The sequence below is a fragment of the Nycticebus coucang genome, chromosome 9 (genome assembly GCF_027406575.1).
Source record: "Nycticebus coucang isolate mNycCou1 chromosome 9, mNycCou1.pri, whole genome shotgun sequence".
NCBI lineage: Eukaryota > Metazoa > Chordata > Mammalia > Primates > Lorisidae > Nycticebus > Nycticebus coucang.
Genome location: NC_069788.1, coordinates 66,269,218 through 66,290,385, shown reverse-complemented (window position 1 = coordinate 66,290,385; position 21,168 = coordinate 66,269,218). Strand labels below are relative to the sequence as shown.

Genomic DNA, 21,168 nt, shown 5'->3' with positions numbered 1-21,168 from the left:
AGTCCACAGCATTACTCAAGGACAAAAAAAATTATCTGGTCTTTCAAAAATAAGTGATATACTCAAGGCACTTGATTATGAAGAGGAGGACCTGAGTTCAGTTGGGTTGGCTTTCAAGAAACAGACTAGCAGGAGACAGTCTATGGAAGAGTCAGGAGCAGGAACAAATCACATGGTAGGCCGCTGGACACTATTTGGCAATTCAGCAAAGAAAGGAAACTGCTTCTTGTCAGAAACAAATTCTTCTGATAATACGCACCTGCCTAGGATTTATTTCTGCTGTCTTTAGAACCTGAAATGAAAGTTATTATATTCTTAGAACCCAGTTGACTGCTAATTCCAACATTACCAAAGTGTTTACGAGTCAGTTTTACCTACAGATGGCATCTGTGCCCTGTGGTGTTTCTCAGCCCTGACACATATAGGTGTCTATTGAGAATCCTCTATCCAGTGCTTGTCAAGCCAAGACCAACATTCCTAGTTATAGCTGTCTCTCTAGTGTCACGGACACTGTCCCTGTTCTGCAGTCACATTCTGATACGTAATTTCATTACATTGCTTATTGCTCTCTGATTCTCTGTCTCCCCTGTTGTACCCCAGCCACCCCTTTCCCCTCCTCTGTATCCTTCTTTCCAACCCTCTGAATCATTTGGCTCCTTCTACCTCTGTCCCTGCTTTCCCTCCCAGCATTCCTGACAGTGCAAGAAACTGAGGATTAGGCTGCTGTGAACTTGGACTTTATGTGTGTCTTTAAATGGGGAAAATGGGTTGTAACATGGAAATCTCCTAATGAGGTTTAAGGTTTACATGCTCTTGGTGACTGATACTTAGAAGGTGTTCTGTATTTGTTATGCTATGGTCAGTTAAGTGCTGCCCCAGGGTTTTTTATACTTGCAGGCCCTAGAGATGAGAGGCTTGGCTCACCACACAGGGTACATAAGGAAACATCAGAAGGGTTGAGGGCAGAAAGCAGGAGCAAGGGGAAAGCCAAGGTCAGAGCTTTTATTGGGGTTTTCACAGAAAGGCAGGACAGAGCAAGTGAACACTTTAGGGCTGGCTAGTCGGAATAATTTCAACAGGCCCTAAGCTACAGGGGTGGGCTCTAGGTGCCTGGTATCTGTCCTTGTGATGATTGAGGCAGAAAAATAATGTATCCTGGGGTGTAGGGGCCAGATAGAAGAGGTCTGGCTCAGACTTGGAACTGGTTAGTTTTTGTTTTTGTTTTGTTTTGTTTTGTTTTGTTTTGTTTTGAGACAGAGTTTTACTCTGTCACCCTGAGTAGAGTGCAATGGGGGTCATCATAGTTCACTGCAACCTCTAACTTCTGCATTCAAGTGATCCTTCTGCCTCAGCCTCCTGACTACAGACACCTACAACCATACCTGGCTAATTTTTCTATTTTTAGTAGAAACAGGGTTTCACTCTTGCTCAGGCTTGTCTTGAACTCCTAAGCTCAAGGGATCCTCCTGCCTCAGACTCTTAGAGTGGTCGGATTACAGGTGTGAGCCACCACACCAGATCTGGACTGGTTTAGTGTGTATCTCAAAGTCACGTTCCTGGCTGAGCCCTTAAGAGTTGGCTGACCCCAGGAGGCTAAGTCTCTCCTCAGTCCCAGAAAGGTTTTTAAGATGTCAAAAGTTACATGAAATAATATAAAATAGAAAATATAAACAATGCAGAATGTAAGTAAAGGGGTCACTTCAATTTACTTTCTATGCCCATTTTTATGCCCATTTTACCATGTTTTTCCACTCTTGATTTTCTTTTCTCAAAATCCGCAGTCCTTTTCATGATATATATAAGTACTATCTTATTTAAAACATTTCTTAAAGGATGCTCTCTGGTCTGATGTCTGTGGCCAGGGCAAAGATCATCATAGCAAAACACCTGTCTTTTCCGAGGCACTGTTAGGTTGGAGATTTAATTCACTCAGCACTTACGTTTTGAGTGCCAGCTATGTGCAAGGTACTCTGCCAGCCTCACAGAATATATAAAAATTGTTAAGGCCATCAACTGTAGGAACTGCAAGCTGTAATAAGCTACAGAAAATGTTTACTAAGAAGAAGTATAAACATGGCTTTGAAGAAATTCAAATACTAAGAGATCAAATCCTTTTGAAGGAATCAAAAAAAGCATCATTAAGGAGGGTGTATGTAAGATAAGCCTTAAAGATGAGTAAGATTTTGACAGGTAGGGTTGGAGAAGGTGGTGGTTCTTAAACAAGAAGCCAAGTACACAAAGGCGCATGAGTACAAGGCTTATTATATTCAGAAAATAGCAAACAGTCCCACTGGACAGGAGTGGAGGATTTTTGTAGCATAGTTATGAAAGATGGGGCTGAAACTCTGAGGTTCAACACACATACACACAAAATAGAAAGGTGGGGCCAAAAAGTGGTTTACAGTGAAAATGGGGAGAGCCTCAAATGCCACCATGACTGTTTTAACTTGGAAGGAAGAAGTAGGTGACTATTAGCCGTGACCAGTGATTTTAGCCAAGCATGTCTCCTAGATTTTCTTGGGGGATAAGATGGACAGTAATGCTTACAGCTCGATGGGCTCACAGCTCGATGTATAATGTGACTGGGGGATGTCTAACATCAACATGAAATTGATATCCTTATTTTTATAATGTCACAGAGGTGAGTTTCATGAGGGCAGGTGTTTGGTCTGCCTTGTCCCCTGCTGAGTCCTGGGCAAGTGCTCTGCTCTACAGCAGCAGAGCGGGAGGCCTTGTGAGGGAGGGAAGCCCATTGCTGGAGGCCTTTAGGAGGAGTTGGGTGGTCTTGTGCCTGTGAGTTCAAAGCAGTGTGCTTGCTTCTCCAATTCTCAGTTCAGCCGTAGATTAAATCTGATTCTCCTGCATTCTATAGTGTTCAAAGGAATACTGATAACCTCAATGGAAAAGCAACCCCTTACAAGAGTAGCAGTTAGAATGCGACAGGCTACATGTTGGTCAAACTCATGGTCAGCCCTGGGTCTCAGGGGCTGCACTAGGGATTTCAAGGGGAAATAGGCATGTTCTTATAGACGCCAACTACAGAGGGTTAGACCAGACACTGTCACCACGATAAATGCAAGAAATATAAGAAGGATGTCCAGGGACGAATAGATAGCATGCATCCACAAGATGCAAGATTAGAGATGAGCCGCAGCCATCCTTGTTTTTCCCTTAAAATATTTACTGATCTAGCTTGAACTTATTGACAACTTTGCCGTCAATAGTCTACCTCATAATAGCTCCATATATATTCTCTGTAGCATTTCCTTTTCTATGATCCAAAGTTACTTGCTTCAAACTTCATAGTTATCCCTGGCTAGAGTAGTCTAAGAGCAGTCACAGTTGTGACTTTCTGATATTGATTCAGTTCCTTCTCACTTCTGTCCAAGACACAGGAGTCATGCATGGCCCGCCCTCCGTGGGCACCGGGGGTCAGTACTTTTATCTGTTCTTCTCCGGACTTCTTACCTTCCTTTATGTCTCTTCTGCAGAAGGCTCGGGTCCAACACTTTGGTTATCAACTGCAGGGCATTCTCCTCTCTCAGTCTCCTTGACAGTGTGGCAGCACTAGGCCATTACTGCAATAATAAACAATCTGACTTTTTATGTAGATAATATATACTTTTTCTTTTTTTTTGAGACAGAGTCTCACTCTGATGCCCACGCTAGAGTGCCATGGTGGCAGCCTAGCTTATAGCAACCTTAAACTCCTGGGTTCAAGTGATCCTCCTGCCTCAGACTCCCAAGTATCCAGGACTACAGGTGCCAAGCACAATGCCCAGCTAATTTTTCTATTATTAGTAGAGAAGGGGTCTGGCTCTTGCTCAGGGTGGTCTTGAACTTCAAGTGATCCTTCCACCTTGGCCTCCCAGACTGTTAGTATTACAGGTGTGAACCACCACAGCCAGCTAGTGATTTATAGTTTCTAACAGAAGAGTTACTGATCTCAACAGGGATCTATTGCCATTTTTATAGGAACATCTACTGTTTTGACTCTTTGAGAGCAGTTTCCTGGCAATGAATACAGTGTTGTTACATGTAAAAAAATATATATAACAAGTCTAACAGAATTGTGTGTCCTGCAAAAGTGACACGCCATGCGACTCAGCTGGAGAATGACCTCACATCCACTGCCCAGCACCTCTGTCTCAGTGAGGCATGTTCTTCCCAAGTCCCTGTCATCTTCCCAGATGGTCCTGGGAGGGGTACATTTAAGAACGCATTGCATATTTCAAAGTTGCTAAAAGAGTAGATGTTAGATGTTTTTGCCACCCAAAAACGATACACAGGAGATGATGGATTTGTCAATTAGCCTGATTTAATCATTCTACATTGATAACATATATTAAAATGTCACATAGTACCCCATAAATATAGTATAAGTTATCATCTGTAGGTTAAAAATAAGATTTAAAGATATTTTACAAATTTTTTTGTGGAAAGTAGCTCTGAAACAGCTGCTGGTGATGGGAATGCTATCATGGCCCTCAATTTTAGGATTCCGGAAGGTGTCAGGACCTATTCCTCACTGTTAGCTGTCATTATCACTTGTTGGCCTGGCTTGGGAGAGACAGCTAGGCTTGGACATTTAACACAAATTCCCTTTTTTGTTAACTACTGATTCCCTCTACCATCCCTATCACCACAAGGAGTCAGTTGGTACATTTTGCCCTTGACCTAGGCAAAATGCCAGGCTACCTTATCATCTCCCAGGTGGTCTGGTGTTCTGAAGGAGTTGGTGGAGCTCTTGTGAGCCTGGGAATCTGATTTAGTAGGTTAGTGATGCTGGACTACCACTTAAGTCCCAAACATACTTCTGCAGGCCCCTTTGTGTGTTCAGGTGAATACCTGTATCTATGAACGATCAGAGATTCTAGTGTACTGCAACCAGGTGTCAAATGAGTGAGAAATTCTTACAGCGCCCTTGTTCATTAGACACTAAGTGCTGCTCTCATTGACAAACTCTACAAATGCAGCCGCAGTTATAAGTGGGCTTCTGCAGCAGGTGCTACTTTAAAAGTTCACTTAGGGTGGTAGCAAAGAGGCCAGAGGTGTATTCATGTAGCCCACACTTAACTTTGTGTAGACTATAGCCCTATCATGCAAGCATCAACTTCAGAAGTAATCTTGGCTTTTCATTTGCTTGTCTGAAGTCATAAGCCAGCACTGTGACATGTTTGGAAATACAGCCCTCTTGGGTTTTATGACTCTGTGACATTCACAGTTTGGGTTTATTTTCCTTGTTCTCTGGAACTGGTTGTTTTTGCTTCTTCACTCCATCAACAGAAACAGCTTTATAAATATAGTGCATCTCAATCAGTCTGGCTGCAGAAATAAGTCAGCATGCGGAGAGCTTTGTGTGTGCCCCAGCAGGACCAGCCACCATCCTCATTAGAAATGCAAGACAGGATGGCGCCTGTGGCTCAGTGAGTAGGGCGCCGGCCTCATATACTGAGGGTGGCGGGTTCAAACCCAGCCCCGGCTGAACTGCAACCAAAAAATAGCCGGGCGTTGTGGCGGGCGCCTGTAGTCCCAGCTGCTCGGGAGGCTGAGGCAGGAGAATCGTGGAAGCCCAAGAGCTAGAGGTTGCTGCGAGCCGTGTGACATCATGGCACTCTACTGAAGGCAGTAAAGTGAGACTCTGTCTCTACAAAAAAAAAAAAAGAAAGAAATGCAAAAGGTGGTGAATCCTCCAATAATGGATTGATACCACACATCAGATAGATGCAAAGCATTTTATTCGGAGAGGGGCTAGGAAGGTAAAGGAGGCATTTTTATCCTGGGCTCTTTAGAGGCAGAGAAACTGAGTCCCAAGAAGTTTAGTTAGTGGAATCTAGGCTTTGTGACTGCCAGTTCCGTGTTCTCGTGAGCCAGCTCTCAGTACTGATGCAGAGCAGGGAACGGCAAGACCACACATTGGAACCAGAAGCCTGTCCTCCTCCTCCTCCTCCTCCTCCTCCTCCTCTGTCTTTCCCCGCCCCACCTCCTTGCATGGAGACCCACCAAGATGGTCCTTTGCAAGCCTCCTTGCTGTCCTGTTCACTTTCCAGTCACACCGCTTTTCTCACCTGCTTACTTCGTATTAAACACACTCTCTGTTGCTTTTTTTGCTTCCACATTCCCACATCAGCATCAGGATAGATAGTTGTTTTTTTTGTTGTTGTTGTTTTTGGAAATGTGGCAAGAGTCCTATTAACAACACTGCAGATATAAATGATGCTTTGCAATTTATAAAGCATGTTCACATGATCCTGCCAGAGCCGCAAAACAACCCATGTGTGAAGTATTATGATGTTCACTTCAGAATTAATTAAAACTACATTTGTTGAACTCCTGTGATGAGTCAAGGACTGTACTTGGGGACATTTTATACTCAGACCCTCTACTGACCTATATGGGGACTTGGTAAAATAAGAAAAAAATACCTTGTAAAGGATGTTCCTTCCTCTAAGGTGACTCAGCTTTATACCAGGGCAGGCGATTCAGCCCTCTCGCCCCTCATCACCTTACATGGAGCCTGCAGAGATAGTAGCATATTTACTCCCTATGACAGACCCATATGGTTGGTAGTACTTCCTTTCTACAGATGAGAAGACTGAGGTTCAGGAAGGCTGGGAGTGTTAGGCAGAACAACAGGGCTTCTCGGTCCTGGAGCTGTGCTTAAACCCCAGGTCTTCTGAGTTCTGATGATTTCACCAGGACATTCTACCATCAGCCTGGTGCAGAAGCCCCTACAGCTCCTGCCCAACCCCCTAAGAGCATCACTGGACTGAATCTACTCCTGGAAGGCCCTAGGCATTTGTCATTTTGCCTGTGGAGGGAACAGCCTCTTCAGAGAGGGGTGTCTCCTTCAGGGGCTCTTCTCAGACCTGACTGTGCAGTGTCTCCGGGGATCTTGTCAGAAGTTCTGGGCACAGCCCTGAGAATCTGTTTCTGCCCACCTCCCAGGTCACATAACTCCTGCTGGTCCACAGATCACACTTTGATTAGCAGATCCTTAGTGTAGCAGAAATTGGTCACTACGTTTTAACTTTTCCCACTGCTCTGAAGGAAAAACAAAAGTGTTGAGCACTTATTATGCACCTGCCAGTGGGTAAAACAGGTGAGGAAATAATCAAGCAGAAATCAGCAACAAGTTAAGAAAAATGAAATGATTGAACCTACTCTATAGGAAATGCTTTGACAAAAGGAAGCATGGGGCCTCTGAGAGTAGTTGGGATAGGTACTTAAACCCGCCCTGAGCGGGCAGGGGACTTCCTGAAAGGGACAATTCAATAATGAGGATGGAGGCGGCAATAAGCTGGGAGGCTGAGATGAGTGGATCACTCAACCCCAGGATAACGGAGTAAGCCTCTATCTCAAAAAAAAAAGAATTATAGATACTGTCTACTGAGTAAGTGAATATTGGGCACTGTGCTACACAGTTTATTACTTTATCTTATTTAATTGTCTATGTCATGCAATGTCATCCCCATTTCACAGATTAAAAAACTGAACATCAGAAATGGCCTGAAGCTAACAGAGCTGAATGAGTGCGTGATTTTATAATTTTTCTTCTATTTTTACTCTGGCAAATTTTAGAAGTGATTTTGTGCTTCTTGGCCTTATGGTACCTTGTAGCACCTAGTGTAGTTTCCATCCCGGTAGACCAGAGTGATCTGGGAGCATATCTACAAAAGCAGGCCATGGGCAGACCCACTACAGACCTCCTGAATCTGAATTTGGAAGGTGAGGCTCAGGAATTTGTCTCTCCAAGCACCCATGAGGTATATGAAACACTACTTTACAATGGTGCCATTTTGTACAATCCTGATCTACTCATCCCACTTTGTCATCCAAACTACAAAAATTTAGTAGCCTCACTAAATACAAGTGAGTAGTGGGCATATGTGACTTTGTTTAATAAATACACAGAGTACACATAGGGCGAATCAAAAAACAGCAAGAAGGGAACAAGAAGAATCTAGACGCACAGAACCAACTCTGTAGAAGTGCTGATCATTTGCTTAAATACTAATGGCTTGATAAAAAGTTTAAGCAAACTTGCCTAACACATCCTTGCTCTAAAGCAAATAAAATAGAAAAACCCACCCACAAGGATATAAGACATCTTATCATTTGCAAAATGCTTAATGATAAATGATTTTTATAAAATTCAATTGAAAGTGCCATTAGACAAATTGGTTTAAGAGATACCCTTTAATTGCACATTTTAAATTTAGACAAGATAGTCATTAGGTGACTAGGCTTTAGGCAAATTAGGCTTTAGTAAATTGGTTTAGGGCAAATTGATGTTACACATTTGGGGCATAGAAATAGAACCTGGAGATTATCCAATGACCTCTCAGCATGAACATTGCCAGACACTGAATGGAACTGATGCATGCTGGGATATGGTACAGCAATATCCCAGCCTTGGGCAGTGTCATACTCCAAGCATTTTAGCACCCCTGAGTCAGTTATTCTCAGCTCCTTGTGTATGATAAGCACCTAGGAAGCCTTTTAAAATCAAATACTTGGTGCAGAGATTCCTATTTAGTAGGTCAGAGGTGAAGCCCAGGAATATGAACTTTGAGCAAGCATCAGGCAAAATTGCAGATGGTCAAAGGACTCTAAAAAACAGTGTCCTTGCAGAAAAAGACAGTAAGAGGCCTAGAGTGGTTTCTAACCCTGGCTTTTTAGAATGTAATGCTGGGACACCCCCTCCCCCAGAATCCCTGAGAGGGGGCATTTGGCGTATGCATCAGTGTAATTCTGATGCACTCCTATCCCAGGCTTGAGAACCACGAGGCTGTGAACCCACATCATCACCCCTCAGCCCCAGAGTCCTGAGCCCCGCCCCTTGCTACAGTGAGCACCCCATGGGCACAGCTGAGCATGCATAGGGGAGCCATCCAGGGGCCAGTTGGGAAGGGAAGGCTAATGCCAAGAGAGCCAGCAGAAGTCAAGGGGCTACTGACCAGCAAGGTCATAGGGGCTCAGACAGGAATGGCTACATGGGGAAAGTGAGACTTCACTTGTACTGTGAAGGGCAAGTGGAGTGTTGATCATCAGGAATAGGAAAGGCATTTTGAGACACGTGTACAACAGAAGCCCTGACAAGGGAATGGGTGTGATTGTTGGAAACCCAGAGGCCAGACTAGTGAACCAGGCAGAGTTAGGGTAGCAGGTGCCAGGTGGAGCTGAGATTGAGAGTTTCTCTTGGACTTGCAGTGTGGAGCCATTGTAGATCTCAAACATGACCAGTGGGTGCTTTAGGAAGATGGCTGGTATAGAGTGCAGATGGATTAGAGAGCTGGGACCCCATTTTCCACACCTGAAGAGGAGATGAAGTTCCAGGCTGGTGTAGCATACAAAGGGCCAGAGAACACAGAAGTTTGAGAGGGATAAGAAAACACCAGGATGGACAGAGATTCAGAAAGACAGATGGTACACAGCTGGCTCCAAGTCATGCCTCCAGATCTGGAATGACCTGGTATCAAGATGTTATGCAAATATAAAAATAGGCACCACCACCTTAACAAAGACCTGAGCTTCCCAGCCAGTCCTCAGTTATCCACAGTGTTGAGGAAGGATGGGGATGGATAACTAATTCACAGAAAGAAGATAATTCCACCTGATTTTAGCCTTTTCACCAAATCCACTGAGCCAAATGTGATTTTAAATGATTTGCTTTTGTTCTCTGCCATTATTTAATTTTAGCCAGGTGTAGTGAAGCAGCCAGAAGGGAGATGCAGGCAGAGAGAGGTGGTCCCCGAGGCCCCAGCCTGCCTCTCCTGGAACAGTGAGTGACCATCTCCACCAGTTTGGTCCAGCTGGTGGTTTTTTCCTCACCGCTTTTCATAGAATTCCTGGGCCCCACTTGACTGATTTTCCAGTAATGAAACCAAGTAGATTTTGCTTTTGAAGCAGTAACATATACTACAATGATTGAGCACAGGAAGCTATCGCTTAACAAGACGGGCAGAATTCAATGTAATCTCTGCCCCTCCATGGGCAGAGAATTCCACTCTGCCTTCCTGGTTCTCCTTTCTCCTGACCAAGCCAATGAGCATCTCCCTGCCTTGTACAGAGAGCCAGAACCTGCAAATGAAGGACTGGGAGTTTAAAGGAACACCCTTAATACTTCTAGACACATTGTATTTTTGCTAGGTTTGTGGTAAAGCTTCCCAGAGCCGCAGGAGTGGACCCGTCAATAACAGGAAGTTGGCGAAGGTGTTGAGTTTCTGCCTCTCAGCACTTTGGGATTAGCTAGCACTGCCTGTTAAGTTCCTGAATGTGGTTACCTTGTGTCATGTCCATGGAGGATCACAAGGAACAGGACAAGCCTTTGGGGTGAGCATGCAGGAGCCTTGTGGTTATGACAGATTTGCATTTTGGTGTTAGGGGAGCAATCTTATCAGGGCCTCTGAAATTATTAGACTTTTCTGTGTCTTAGCTGTAGGATCAGCAGTTTAGAGTCCACACACCCACAGCTGCAGGATCCTAAAGTTGTAAGCCTTTCTATGCTCGCATCTCCCTCAGAGGCTGTCTATTTCTGGGGAAGGTGTGAGGTCAACCCGCAGCAGATCATTATAGCTTTGGCTCGTCTTCTAAACATGGTTTGCGCCTCCTACAATGTGAGCTTGGCACCGAACAAGATGCTGAGGATACGATGACAAATTACACACAGTCACTGTTCTCTGGGAAAGGAGACAGTTATGTAAACAGGAAGTGCAGTACCATGGCTTCATAGTCTCTGCCTCATCATCCGTAGAAGTGAGATAATAATGGCACCTACCTTAGGCTTGCTGACAGGGTAAATTAGTTGGAATACGAGAAGCAATTGAATAATATTTGGCTCCTAGTAAGTCTTGACTGCTGTGATGACTCATCGTCATTACTGCCCTCATTGTTAACACTGGCATAATGCACATCCATGGTGCAGGGTGGGAAGAGTGATGATAGTGATCAAGGAAGCCTTTCTGGGAAGGTCTTTGTGAGCTGGACATTGAAGAAGAGGAGGAATTGACCAAGAAGACAAAACAGAAAAGAATATTCCAAAGTAAGGGAAAGTATTAATAACGTGCCAAGGCTGGGGGGTATGGAAACACCAGGCAGCTCAGATAACTTAGCAGTCCAGGCAGGAGGGCTGATGTGTGCGGGTGACGGTGAGAGAAGAGAGCAGGGTCTAGAGGGCAGAAGGGGAAGCCTGGAGTGCTGCCTTCCGGGTCCTCAGTGGTCATCTGTAGAGGGGAGGAGCAGGAAGAGGCCAGGGAAGACCACAGCAGCATTCGTGAGAAATGGCCAAGGCCTCCCAGGAGACTTAGCTGAAGATGGAGCCCCTGAACCTGTGGGCCACCAAGTAAGTAAAACCCACAGGAGAAAAATGACCTGTGCCTTAGGAGAGACACTGCTATGGGGCTCTTTGGCACATAGGAAATGTTATTTCTAACCAGGGGAACCAAAGCAGACCTCACAGAGGTATAGTGTGGACAGAAAGAGATGAACCAGCCAGCAGACAGCTTGTGGAAGGCCTTGAGTGACGTGTCAGGGAGGGTCAGTCCATTGGAGAGCTTCACCTGAGGAGTAGCATGATCAGATTCGTGCTCTAGGAGTGTACTTTTGGCAGGGCTGTGCAGGCAGACTGGAGGAAGGCCACATTCTGGGGAGACAGATCACTGGAGAAAAATCTAAGACCTCAGAGATTAAGAGTCAGAACCACGTGGTGCCCCCTGTCATGGGGTGCCATGTGAGGCACTGAGACTCCCAAGTCCTCTCCTGCTGTCCCTTCCAGACTGTTTCTCCCAATGAGCCTGCAACCCTTGGGGCTGAATTGAGCTCCACTCCACTGCTAGATGATTTCCAGGAATGTGGAGTACAGGCAACTGCAAAGCCCTACCCGAAATGCCCTGGGAGCTGGTCTAATCCTGAGTCCACACCCCCCAAACATGGAGTATCTCCTCAGAGCTTTCACAACACTGTCATGGAACCGAGGGGTTAGCTCTGTGTAGGTTCCAACAGCCCAGAGCACCCAGGAGGAGCCTCCTTAGCGTGGGAATAGCACGCACATTGCTGTAACCTGAGCCAGACGCTGCTGACAACTAATCCTCATAGCCTCCCAGAGTGGAATGGTCTCCACCAGGTGACAGGGGAGGGAATTAAGGGTGGCAGTGTCAGAGGTACTTACCAGGCACACTGTTAGTGGACTTGAACCGGGGGCTAGCTCAGAGGGAAGTGCTTGCTGAAAGGATCTGTTCACACTGTTAGTGGCAAAAATGTAGACGTGGTGGCATATAACAGGACACCCGAGGCTGGTAATTTATAAAGGAGAGAGGTTTATTTGGCTCACGGTTCTGCAGGCTGTACAAGAAGCATGGCTCCAGCATCCAGTAGGCTTCTGGTGAGGGTCAGGCTGCTGACCCTCATAGAGGCAAGTGGAAGGGGAGCTGACCTGTGCAGAGATCGCATGTGAGAGAGGGAGCAGAGAGAGAAACTGAGGACACCAGACTCTATTTAATACGCTGCTGGCTTGGGAGCTGATCCATCCCTGGGAGAGTGACAATCACTCGCTCCCCCACCACTCATCTGTTCATGAGGGATCCTCCCTCTAGGCCCCACCTCGCAAAAGTTCCACCTCCCAAAATCCTTACAGTGGCAGGTAAATTTCAGCATGAAGATTGGTGGGGACAAACCACATTCAAACCTAGCAAAAACCCAGCAGAGGTGTTTTTGATGGCCTGTGGGTTTCTATGCGCAGAGAAGCTCATCACACACACCCTTCCTGCGGCCTCACCCTCTGGGCCACTCGCGAGACAGACAACATGAACCCCTGGGCTCCTGAGAGCCCTTTGAGCATAAAACAAGGGCTGGTGGTGCTTTCTGAGAAGCTCTTGCCACACTGGTGTCTCTCAGTTGATGCTTTGGGTCTGAGTGGCCACAATCCCCAGGTGGCCTCGTGGTATTCCGGGCTTCTTCTGATGCTTCCCCCCAACCCCCACTCACATCTGCCTTTTTACCTTCCTTCTGCCGCAGATCCTGGCGCCCCTGTGAAATTGCCTTGTCTGCCAGTGAAACTGTCGCCTCCGCTACCTCCAAAGAAAGTCATGATCTGTATGCCTGTAGGGGGGCCAGACCTCTCGCTGGTGTCCTACGCAGCCCAGAAGAGTGGCCAGCAGAGCGTGGCCCAGCACCACCACACCGTCCTGCCCTCCCAGATCCAGCACCAGCTGCAGTATGGCAGCCACGGCCAGCACCTCCCCTCCGCCACCGGCTCCCTCCCCATGCACCCCTCGGGCTGCAGGATGATAGACGAGCTGAACAAGACGCTGGCCATGACCATGCAGCGGCTGGAAAGGTAATGCTGGGCTCGGGGAGGCCAGGAGGGGCAGAGCTGGCTGGGCAGAGGGTGCTGGGGGTTTAGACCATGACTGTGGAATGTGGACCAGGGCCTGTCTCCATTGGAGGAAAAAAAGTTTGGAAAATAAAACTCACACCAAAAACTGAATGTCAAAGAAAGCATGGAAGAGCAAAGTAATGTTGCCGATTGACACACTATAGCATAATCTCACTTATCAGCAGGAAAAGTAGCCTAGACGTATATACATATATATAAACTGCCCTCACTTAAAGTAGTGGGTTAGTGGAAACTGCAACTTTAACAAAACAATGTGTACGATGAAATGTATATAATGAAACCAGTTTGACCATAGGCTAATGGATACATGCAAGAGTGAAGTTCCCACAGCATATTTCTCATCACCAAAACATCACCAAATATATAAACAAAGACCAAAACACTTCTAATGTTAAAAATTCGAATCAACGTAAACTCTACGTTCATTTAAGAAAGATTAATAGCAACAAAGAAGATCCTTATTTACCGCAGTTACTATAGTTCAGGTTTGTGGGTGGCTGGAACCTCTCCTGGCAGCTCAGTCCTGGACAGGACACCTTCCCATCTCACACCCAGCCTCCCACACTCACTCAGATGGGGACTGTGTAGACGGGCTGGTTCACCCGCCATGCACAGTATTGGGTTATGGGAAGAAACTGGGGTCCCTGAAGGAGACCCACACAGATGGGAAAATGTGCACACTCCAGGCAGACAGTAGTTTCTGCCGGGAATGAGGTTGTTTTTCTTACCAATGTTATAACAAAATGACATTGAACAAAATGGCCTTATTCTGAGACCTATTGCACGTCCATATATGTGTATGTACACGCACGCACACTAGTGCATATTGTGTTTCTATAAACATGAGCATTTTGTAAAAGGATGTCTGTGTAATCATTAATAGGGTTCACCCCTGGGGTGGAGAAATGGAGAGAAAATACTTTTATTTCATGTCTTTCTGCACTGCTTACTTTTTAATTTTGTGTAGATTACCTTTATGATAGTCGGAAGTCAATTTAAATGTAAAATAAGAAAAGATGAGGCCTGGTGGAGGGAGACAGAGGGGCTGGGAATAGTGGACAGATGCATCTGCCCTTGCTGGCGGAGGTTAGCCGACCACATGGTGTGAACCTCTCATCTCTGGCTCCTCTTTTACCAGAATCTGCCTCCCACAGCTCTGCTGGGAGACCTGCAAAGAAGACCCCCATGGTCAGGCCTGCTGCAGGGGCCTTGATTCCCCCAGGCAGGGGAGAATCTCTCAAACCCGTGGCTCTGCCTCCTACCCACAGAGAGACTGGGATTTCCCAATACAGCTCCAAGGCACTTTGCTTGACTGAATTTCCTGGCATTGTAAGGAGAAAGTGTTTGTTTTGATCTGAAGAGGGGGTGTGTCTGACTGGGACCATAATGCTTGTCCCAGAGTGACTGCTGGTCACTGGGTCCTGTGTATGGGAAAATTACAGTCTGGAGGGCCCAGCAGATCCCTGGAGCCAAAGTCAAAGCAGACAAAAGCAGGACCTCCAGGCTGTGGTTTCCTGACCCTCCGTGTCTTTCTCTGCCCCTGCCTTTTAGTGAAGAATTCTGTGTTTGAGAAATTAGTGACTCACAGAGAAGTTGTAGTGACTAGGGATTCTGACTTGATTGCTTTGTGCTAACACCTACCCTTGCTGCAAATAATCCCCCAACAACCAAAATTGTATTTGGCCCCTTGCCATCATTTTCAAGTACTCTTTTTATTAATTAGAGCAACAATAATTTGAAGTATGAACAGTTCCTTTTAATCTGTTACACATTCGTACACATCATCATCGAGGTGATCGTGATCATCTTATCTAAATCCTCACACCATCTAGGGAGACTGAGTAAATGGAGGAACTTAGGGAGGCTGAGTAAGTTCTCCAAGGCCACCTACGCAAAGATGACCGACAAACTCCTTGTCTCTCCTCTGCAACCATGTAAATGCAGAAATTGAGAACAAGCTTTAGAATACATTTAGAGCACTTTGACAAAATAACTTCATGTCTACTGAATCTTGTAATTAAAAAGTGTTTTATTGTTCATGCATTTTTATCATATTTTACAAATGCATCAATTTGTGATGGATTGAAAATTAAAAGAACTAAACAGTAAGAACTATTCCTTCCCCATAGACATTTGAAAAGCACTGCCCTGGGCAGTGAGTTGATGGGCTGGCCTTCAAGCCAGGGTTTTTCTGCTACAAGCCCATGGCTCTTTCTACTAGAGCATAGCTGCTTCCCAACGATAAGTAGCAGTCAACATCTCTGCCTACCCTCCTACCTAATGTGTACCCAGTAAGTTTTTCTATCTTTTGTGAGCTTTAATCTGAAAAAGATATTCATGACATTATAGTAATAGGATATTGCCAAACGTGCTTCCACTTAAAACATGCCATATTAAAAGGTTCAATTGACGGTGCTAACAGACAAGTTTCATAATCTCTGTAGGTATCTGTGGAATATTTCAGTTGAGTTTAGAATGCCAGATAGGTCCGTTGAAGTACAGGGGATGTGGGGTGCACAGCATGGTCTTGGCAGCTGAACCAAGGCAGTCCCTATGCTTTGTGCCACCCCAGATTCTCATTACCTCCTTCCATTTCCTCACCTCCCCCTTGAGATGACGAAAGGGCTGTCTGAATGAGCCAGCCAGGACGTAGGGAATTAATGCATGCATCACTTTGACAAGATCACCCCCCCACACACACCCCCAGAAGAGGCCTTCTTCCCAAACAAATAAATATTGGAGATATTTTTCTCTTCACATCCTGTCATCTCCCAGGAGTCCTGGAAGACTCTGAGGGCAGGACAAAGTCACAGGCCATTGTCAGTGCAGGGAGGGAACTCCTGGCTCTCAGGTGATATTGCCCTGCTTTTTGCTGCCCCAAAAGTCTCCCAGTTGCCTGTTAACACGATCTCATTCGTGTTTTAACCAAGTTTCACACAAAAGAGTTATTTCTTTATCCTCCAGGCAATTTCAAAAAAAACCTGCAAGAAGGGAGTGACATTGCCAAACACTTAGACATTCTGCCTGCAAAGACCTTGGACCCCCCACTGTTTGTGCCATTATTGTCCCCAAAGATCTGTCTTATAGAGTGTCAACATGGGGCATCAATCAGTCCAGACCAATGGTCCATCCTGATGAAGACGCTGTAAGTGATGTGAAAATTGAATAATGAACTACACAGCATCAGCATCCAACATTGGACCATACATTTGCACAACTGGTCATCTAATAATTGAAAGAGGCCTGGGAGACCATCTAGCCCCCAGACCCCAGGAGCGTTCCTGACCATCTGTCCCTCAGACTCTACTTGAACAAGCCCTCACTGCGTCCCAAGATAGCCTGCTCCATTGTTGAGAAGGTCTGACTGCCACAGAGTTCCTTCTCAAATTAAAATTTCTACTTCTTACAATGTATGTCCATCCTCCCAATCTTATTTCTAACCTTCCTTTTTTGTAAAAGGCTTTTAAATCCTTAAAGATAGCTGCCATGCCCTTTACCTAAGTGCTTCTGGACCTTTCACCATCTTGTGCCTGTTCCCCTCTGCTGAATCTGTTCTGATATGTCAGGAGAAGTTCTTTTTTTTTTCTTGTAGAGACAGAGTCTCACTTTATGGCCCTCGGTAGAGTGCCGTGGCCTCACACAGCTCACAGCAACCTCCAACTCCTGGGCTTAAGCAATTCTCTTGCCTCAGCCTCCCAAGTAGCTGGGACTACAGGCGCCGGCCACAACGCCCGGCTATTTTTTGGTTGCAGTTCAGCCAGGGCGGGTTTGAACCTGCCACCCTCAGCATATGGGGCCGGTGCCTTACCGACTGAGCCACAGGCGCCGCCCGGGAGAAGTTCTTAATCATTACCCCGAATAAGGCTGCTTGATGGCACTAACCAGCAACAGGTAGTCATTTACAGCTTTGGCTCACCAGATCTGAGGGGAGAGCTTCACAATGGGGGAAGTAGAGACCAGTGAAGCAAAGTTAAAGGGGGTCGTCTTCCTTTCCCTGTAGAGTCACAGGGCTACCCTAGGTAGTGTGGCTGAGTTAAAGGCAGCCCCCGCCTCACCATGACTGTGGGTTCCAGGATTAACTGCTGAAGTTTGAATCGCGTACCTACCATGCATTAGCTGCATGACCCTGAGCACATCACTTAACCTTTCATTCCTCGTCTGCAGAAAGAGGATAATAATGGTAATAGTACCAACAACCTCATTAGGGTCATTTGTGAAGTAGGACACAGTAGGTGTCCAAGAAATGGTAGCAAGTGCCAAGCAAAATGAGTGAGCACACGAAATTTCTCTCCTGTGCCCCTAAAAGGCATATTGCAAATGGTTTTGATCTAGTCTTGGAGGAAATTTTATTTGTTTGGGTCATTTTCCTCAAATTAGATTGTCTTCATTTCTTTCCACTGGTGAGTCATACCTTTTGTGAAGGTGATGTTTTATCATTTCAAATATTATGCCACTGTTCGTTTTTAATATCAGCAGTAAGTCTGTGATTTAGTGGGCATCGGTCCCGGAATCCAGGCATAAAATCCTCATCAGCCACTAATTTCCTTTTGGATCTTAATTCAGTTCTGTGCTCCAGGCTCCTGTTGGTAAAGTGACGGTGGGATGTGGTCCCTTCCTTGTTTTGACCCTGAAGGAATTTGAGGGAGATTCCTAAGGAACTGCAGTCTTTAAAGAAGTCTTTGCCTTCTCAATTAAAGGCAAGCTCATGCTTCTGGTTGCGCACATCAACAATCTGGGGTTACCCTTGATCCCTTTTTTCTCTCATACCCTACATCTGACTGTCAGCGAACCCTGTCTCATCTACATGGAGAGCACATGTGGCTGGGACTCCCCACTTCCCACCTGCTTCTGCCACCCCTGGTCTAAGCCTCCAGGGTCCTCACCAGCTTGCTGCAGTGCCTCCAACCTGGTCTCCTGAATCTGCTCCTGCCCCTTCAGGCCACCCCCAACGAAACGCTCAAAGAGATAGGGTTTAATGAAATCAGATCATTTGCTAGGGCTGCTACAACAAAGTCTAACACACTGGGTGATTGACACAACAGGAATTTATTATCTCTCAGTTCTAGAAGCTGAGAGTCCAAGATCCAGGTGTGGGCAGGGTTGGTTTCTCCGGAGGCCTCTCCTCAGCTTGTAGGCTGCCATCTTCCCCGTGTCCTCGCGTGGTCTTCTCTCCGTGTGCCTACGTGTCCTCATCCCCTCTTCTGATGAGGGCCCTGGTTGTGGTGGTAAGGCCCACCCTTATGACCTCACTGTAACTTAATCACCCCTTTAAAGACCCTGTCTTCAAATACACTCACATTCTAATGTCCTGGAGGTGAGGACTTCAACATATGCATTTGTTTGGGGGTGGACACAGTTTAGCTCTTAACAGTCACTGTGCCCCAAAACTCCTGTGCTGACCAGCTCACCAAGAGTAAAAAGCGAACTCCTCGTGTGGTCCAGAAACACGCCATGCCTGGCCCTTGCCACCTCCCTCATTTTACCTGCTGCTGTCTGCTTTGCCTGCTCATCTGCCCCAGAGCAGCCTTCTCTCCACTCTCGCATCCCTGGGCCTTGCTAGACACCTGATGGAGAGCCTTTGCACTGGCTGTTCCCTCTGTCTGCACTGCCCTTCCCTCAGATGTCCTCAGGGGTCCCACCTTCCCCTGCCTCAGGTTTCTACTGAAACATGACCTCTTCGGCGGGCCCTCCCTGGGACCTTCCTACCAAGACAGCTTTTCCCTTTTATTTATATTCATCCCCCTTTTGTTCTTTCTTTTCATAGCACTTTTTACCATCGGACCATTTAAGTCTTTTGCCTTTCATGTGGCTTATTATTCTTTTCACTTAATAAAACATACAGTCCATAAAGGCAAGAACTGTTTTTTTACAGTTGTCTCTCAGGTGCTTGGGACAGGGCCTGGCTTGTAGGAATGAGTGAATGAATGAATGGAAAATGAATGAATGACTGAGTGGAGAGCTCTTAGTGACTGTTATGGTAACTGCTTATTAACCCACTTCCTCTCCATGGGTTGGATTCTTACAAGACATGATGTATATATTAAGCAGTATTGTTGACCTTTACCCTTTTATAGCAATGTCTTTGTCCTTTTATATTTTCCTTATTCTGATCATTTGAACTGTTCCCTTGGTTTGGAATGAGATTTCTTCCATCTTCTCCTCTACCACCCACTCCAACTTCTTTTGTAGAGAAAAGTTCTATTTATTCTTCAAGACTTTATTAAAATGCCATGTCTTGGATTCTCACAGAGCTCTGCAGTCCTTTGGGGCTGCCGTGCATACCGCTGTTGCACCCTTGCGTAGTGTTGGTTTCTCTGTATGTATTCTCTCTTAAATGTGGACAGGAACCATCCTTGTCTCCCTATTTCCTATGGTTTGAATGTGTTCCCTTAATGGAACACATTAAGTTAATGGCCAATGTGTCACATTAAGTTCATAGCCAATGTGATCATATCTATAGGTGGGGCCTTTGAAAGGTGATTAGGCCATAAGGCTTCCTCCCTCACAAGTGCAATTATGGCCCTTATGGGAGAGGTTTCACCCAGAAGGGTTAAGTTCTTTTGTCCATCCACTTTCTGCCATGTGAGGAAACCACACTTCCCTCCTCTGAAGGATACAGCCCTCATCAGGTAGGCAAACCTGTGAGTGCCTTGATCTTGAACTTTCCAGCCTCCAGAACTGTGAGAAAATACATTGCTGTTCTTCGTACCTTATACAGTTTCAGCTATTTTGATATAGAAGCACCAATGGATGAAGACACCATTCTTCCCTCAATCTGTCATTGCACCTGTCATGTAGGAGGTACACTGAAAACATTTGTTGGGTTTCATAAAAAGTTATTCTGATCTTTAAAATTGAGGGGTATTTTATTATTGCAATCGATGTTTTGTTATAAGCTCCCTTAATTATAGAAACAGGCCTTAGCTGTGAATACACTTTTGCAGCCCCTGTTGGGCTGTTCCTGTTTTGTTTGACATTAGAAGCGAGGTATAGAATTCCTCCTTCGGAATTAGGTCTTTGCTTGTTATGTCTGGTAATATGAAACTAGAGCTCAAGGTATAATAATTTTGATTATGAACTTCAGCCGTCGAAGTATATCGTTCCTTCTTTTAAGTGTCTTGAAGCAAATTCATCACAAATGATAAAATGGGGTGGGGAAATAATCAGCTTTAGGTCTTATAGCAGATTGCTGAGGTGCAGGGGTTCATATGCAGTACCCTTGGACTAAATCTGAAAGTTAACTGTCAGAATTTTATACTGAGACCTGAAAAGTAGGAACAACTAGGTAAAAGGAGAGAAGGGGAATGAGGTGCTGCTTACACCCTAGGCAGACCGGAAGGAGTGTGTTAGTAGACCATGGCATATTCACGTGAGAAGAAAAATTAAAATATGAGTTTGAACTAAAAAGGCAAATATTAATATATTTTGTTACTCTTATCATCCATGCATATCAATAATCAATTGATAGTTTTAATGATGCTTTGTTTTCACTCAGTGGATATTGGTTTAGGAAATTTTAAGTACCACCCATTTAGTTCTGCTGAGACAAATTTGCTGCCCATTGGCTTTGAAAATGAACAAATAAATACATTTCTAATCAATTCATTCTTTATCTACCTTTTCCTATCCCCAAAGCCCTCAGCAGATGGATCAGGAAAGCTCTGACATTTGCTAGGAGAAAATTGCAGACCATCACTAATTAGTAGACCTTGAGGGAAAACAGGCCCTAAAAAGAGAAAGGAAGGTACCTGTATTTGCTCAGCAACCAGAAG

The 21,168-nt window shown here is 45.4% G+C and overlaps 1 protein-coding gene across 13 annotated transcripts in view; it reads left to right on the top strand.

Annotated features, from left to right (window-relative positions):
• Positions 1-21,168, top strand: part of PHACTR1 (phosphatase and actin regulator 1) — a 544,631-nt gene that overhangs the window by 463,267 nt on the left and 60,196 nt on the right. For all 13 annotated transcript variants that reach the window (XM_053602161.1, XM_053602162.1, XM_053602167.1 and 10 more), the window contains one exon: positions 13,015-13,336. In XM_053602161.1, coding sequence (XP_053458136.1) covers positions 13,015-13,336 — 322 coding nt within the window. The remainder of the gene's footprint in view (positions 1-13,014; positions 13,337-21,168) is intronic.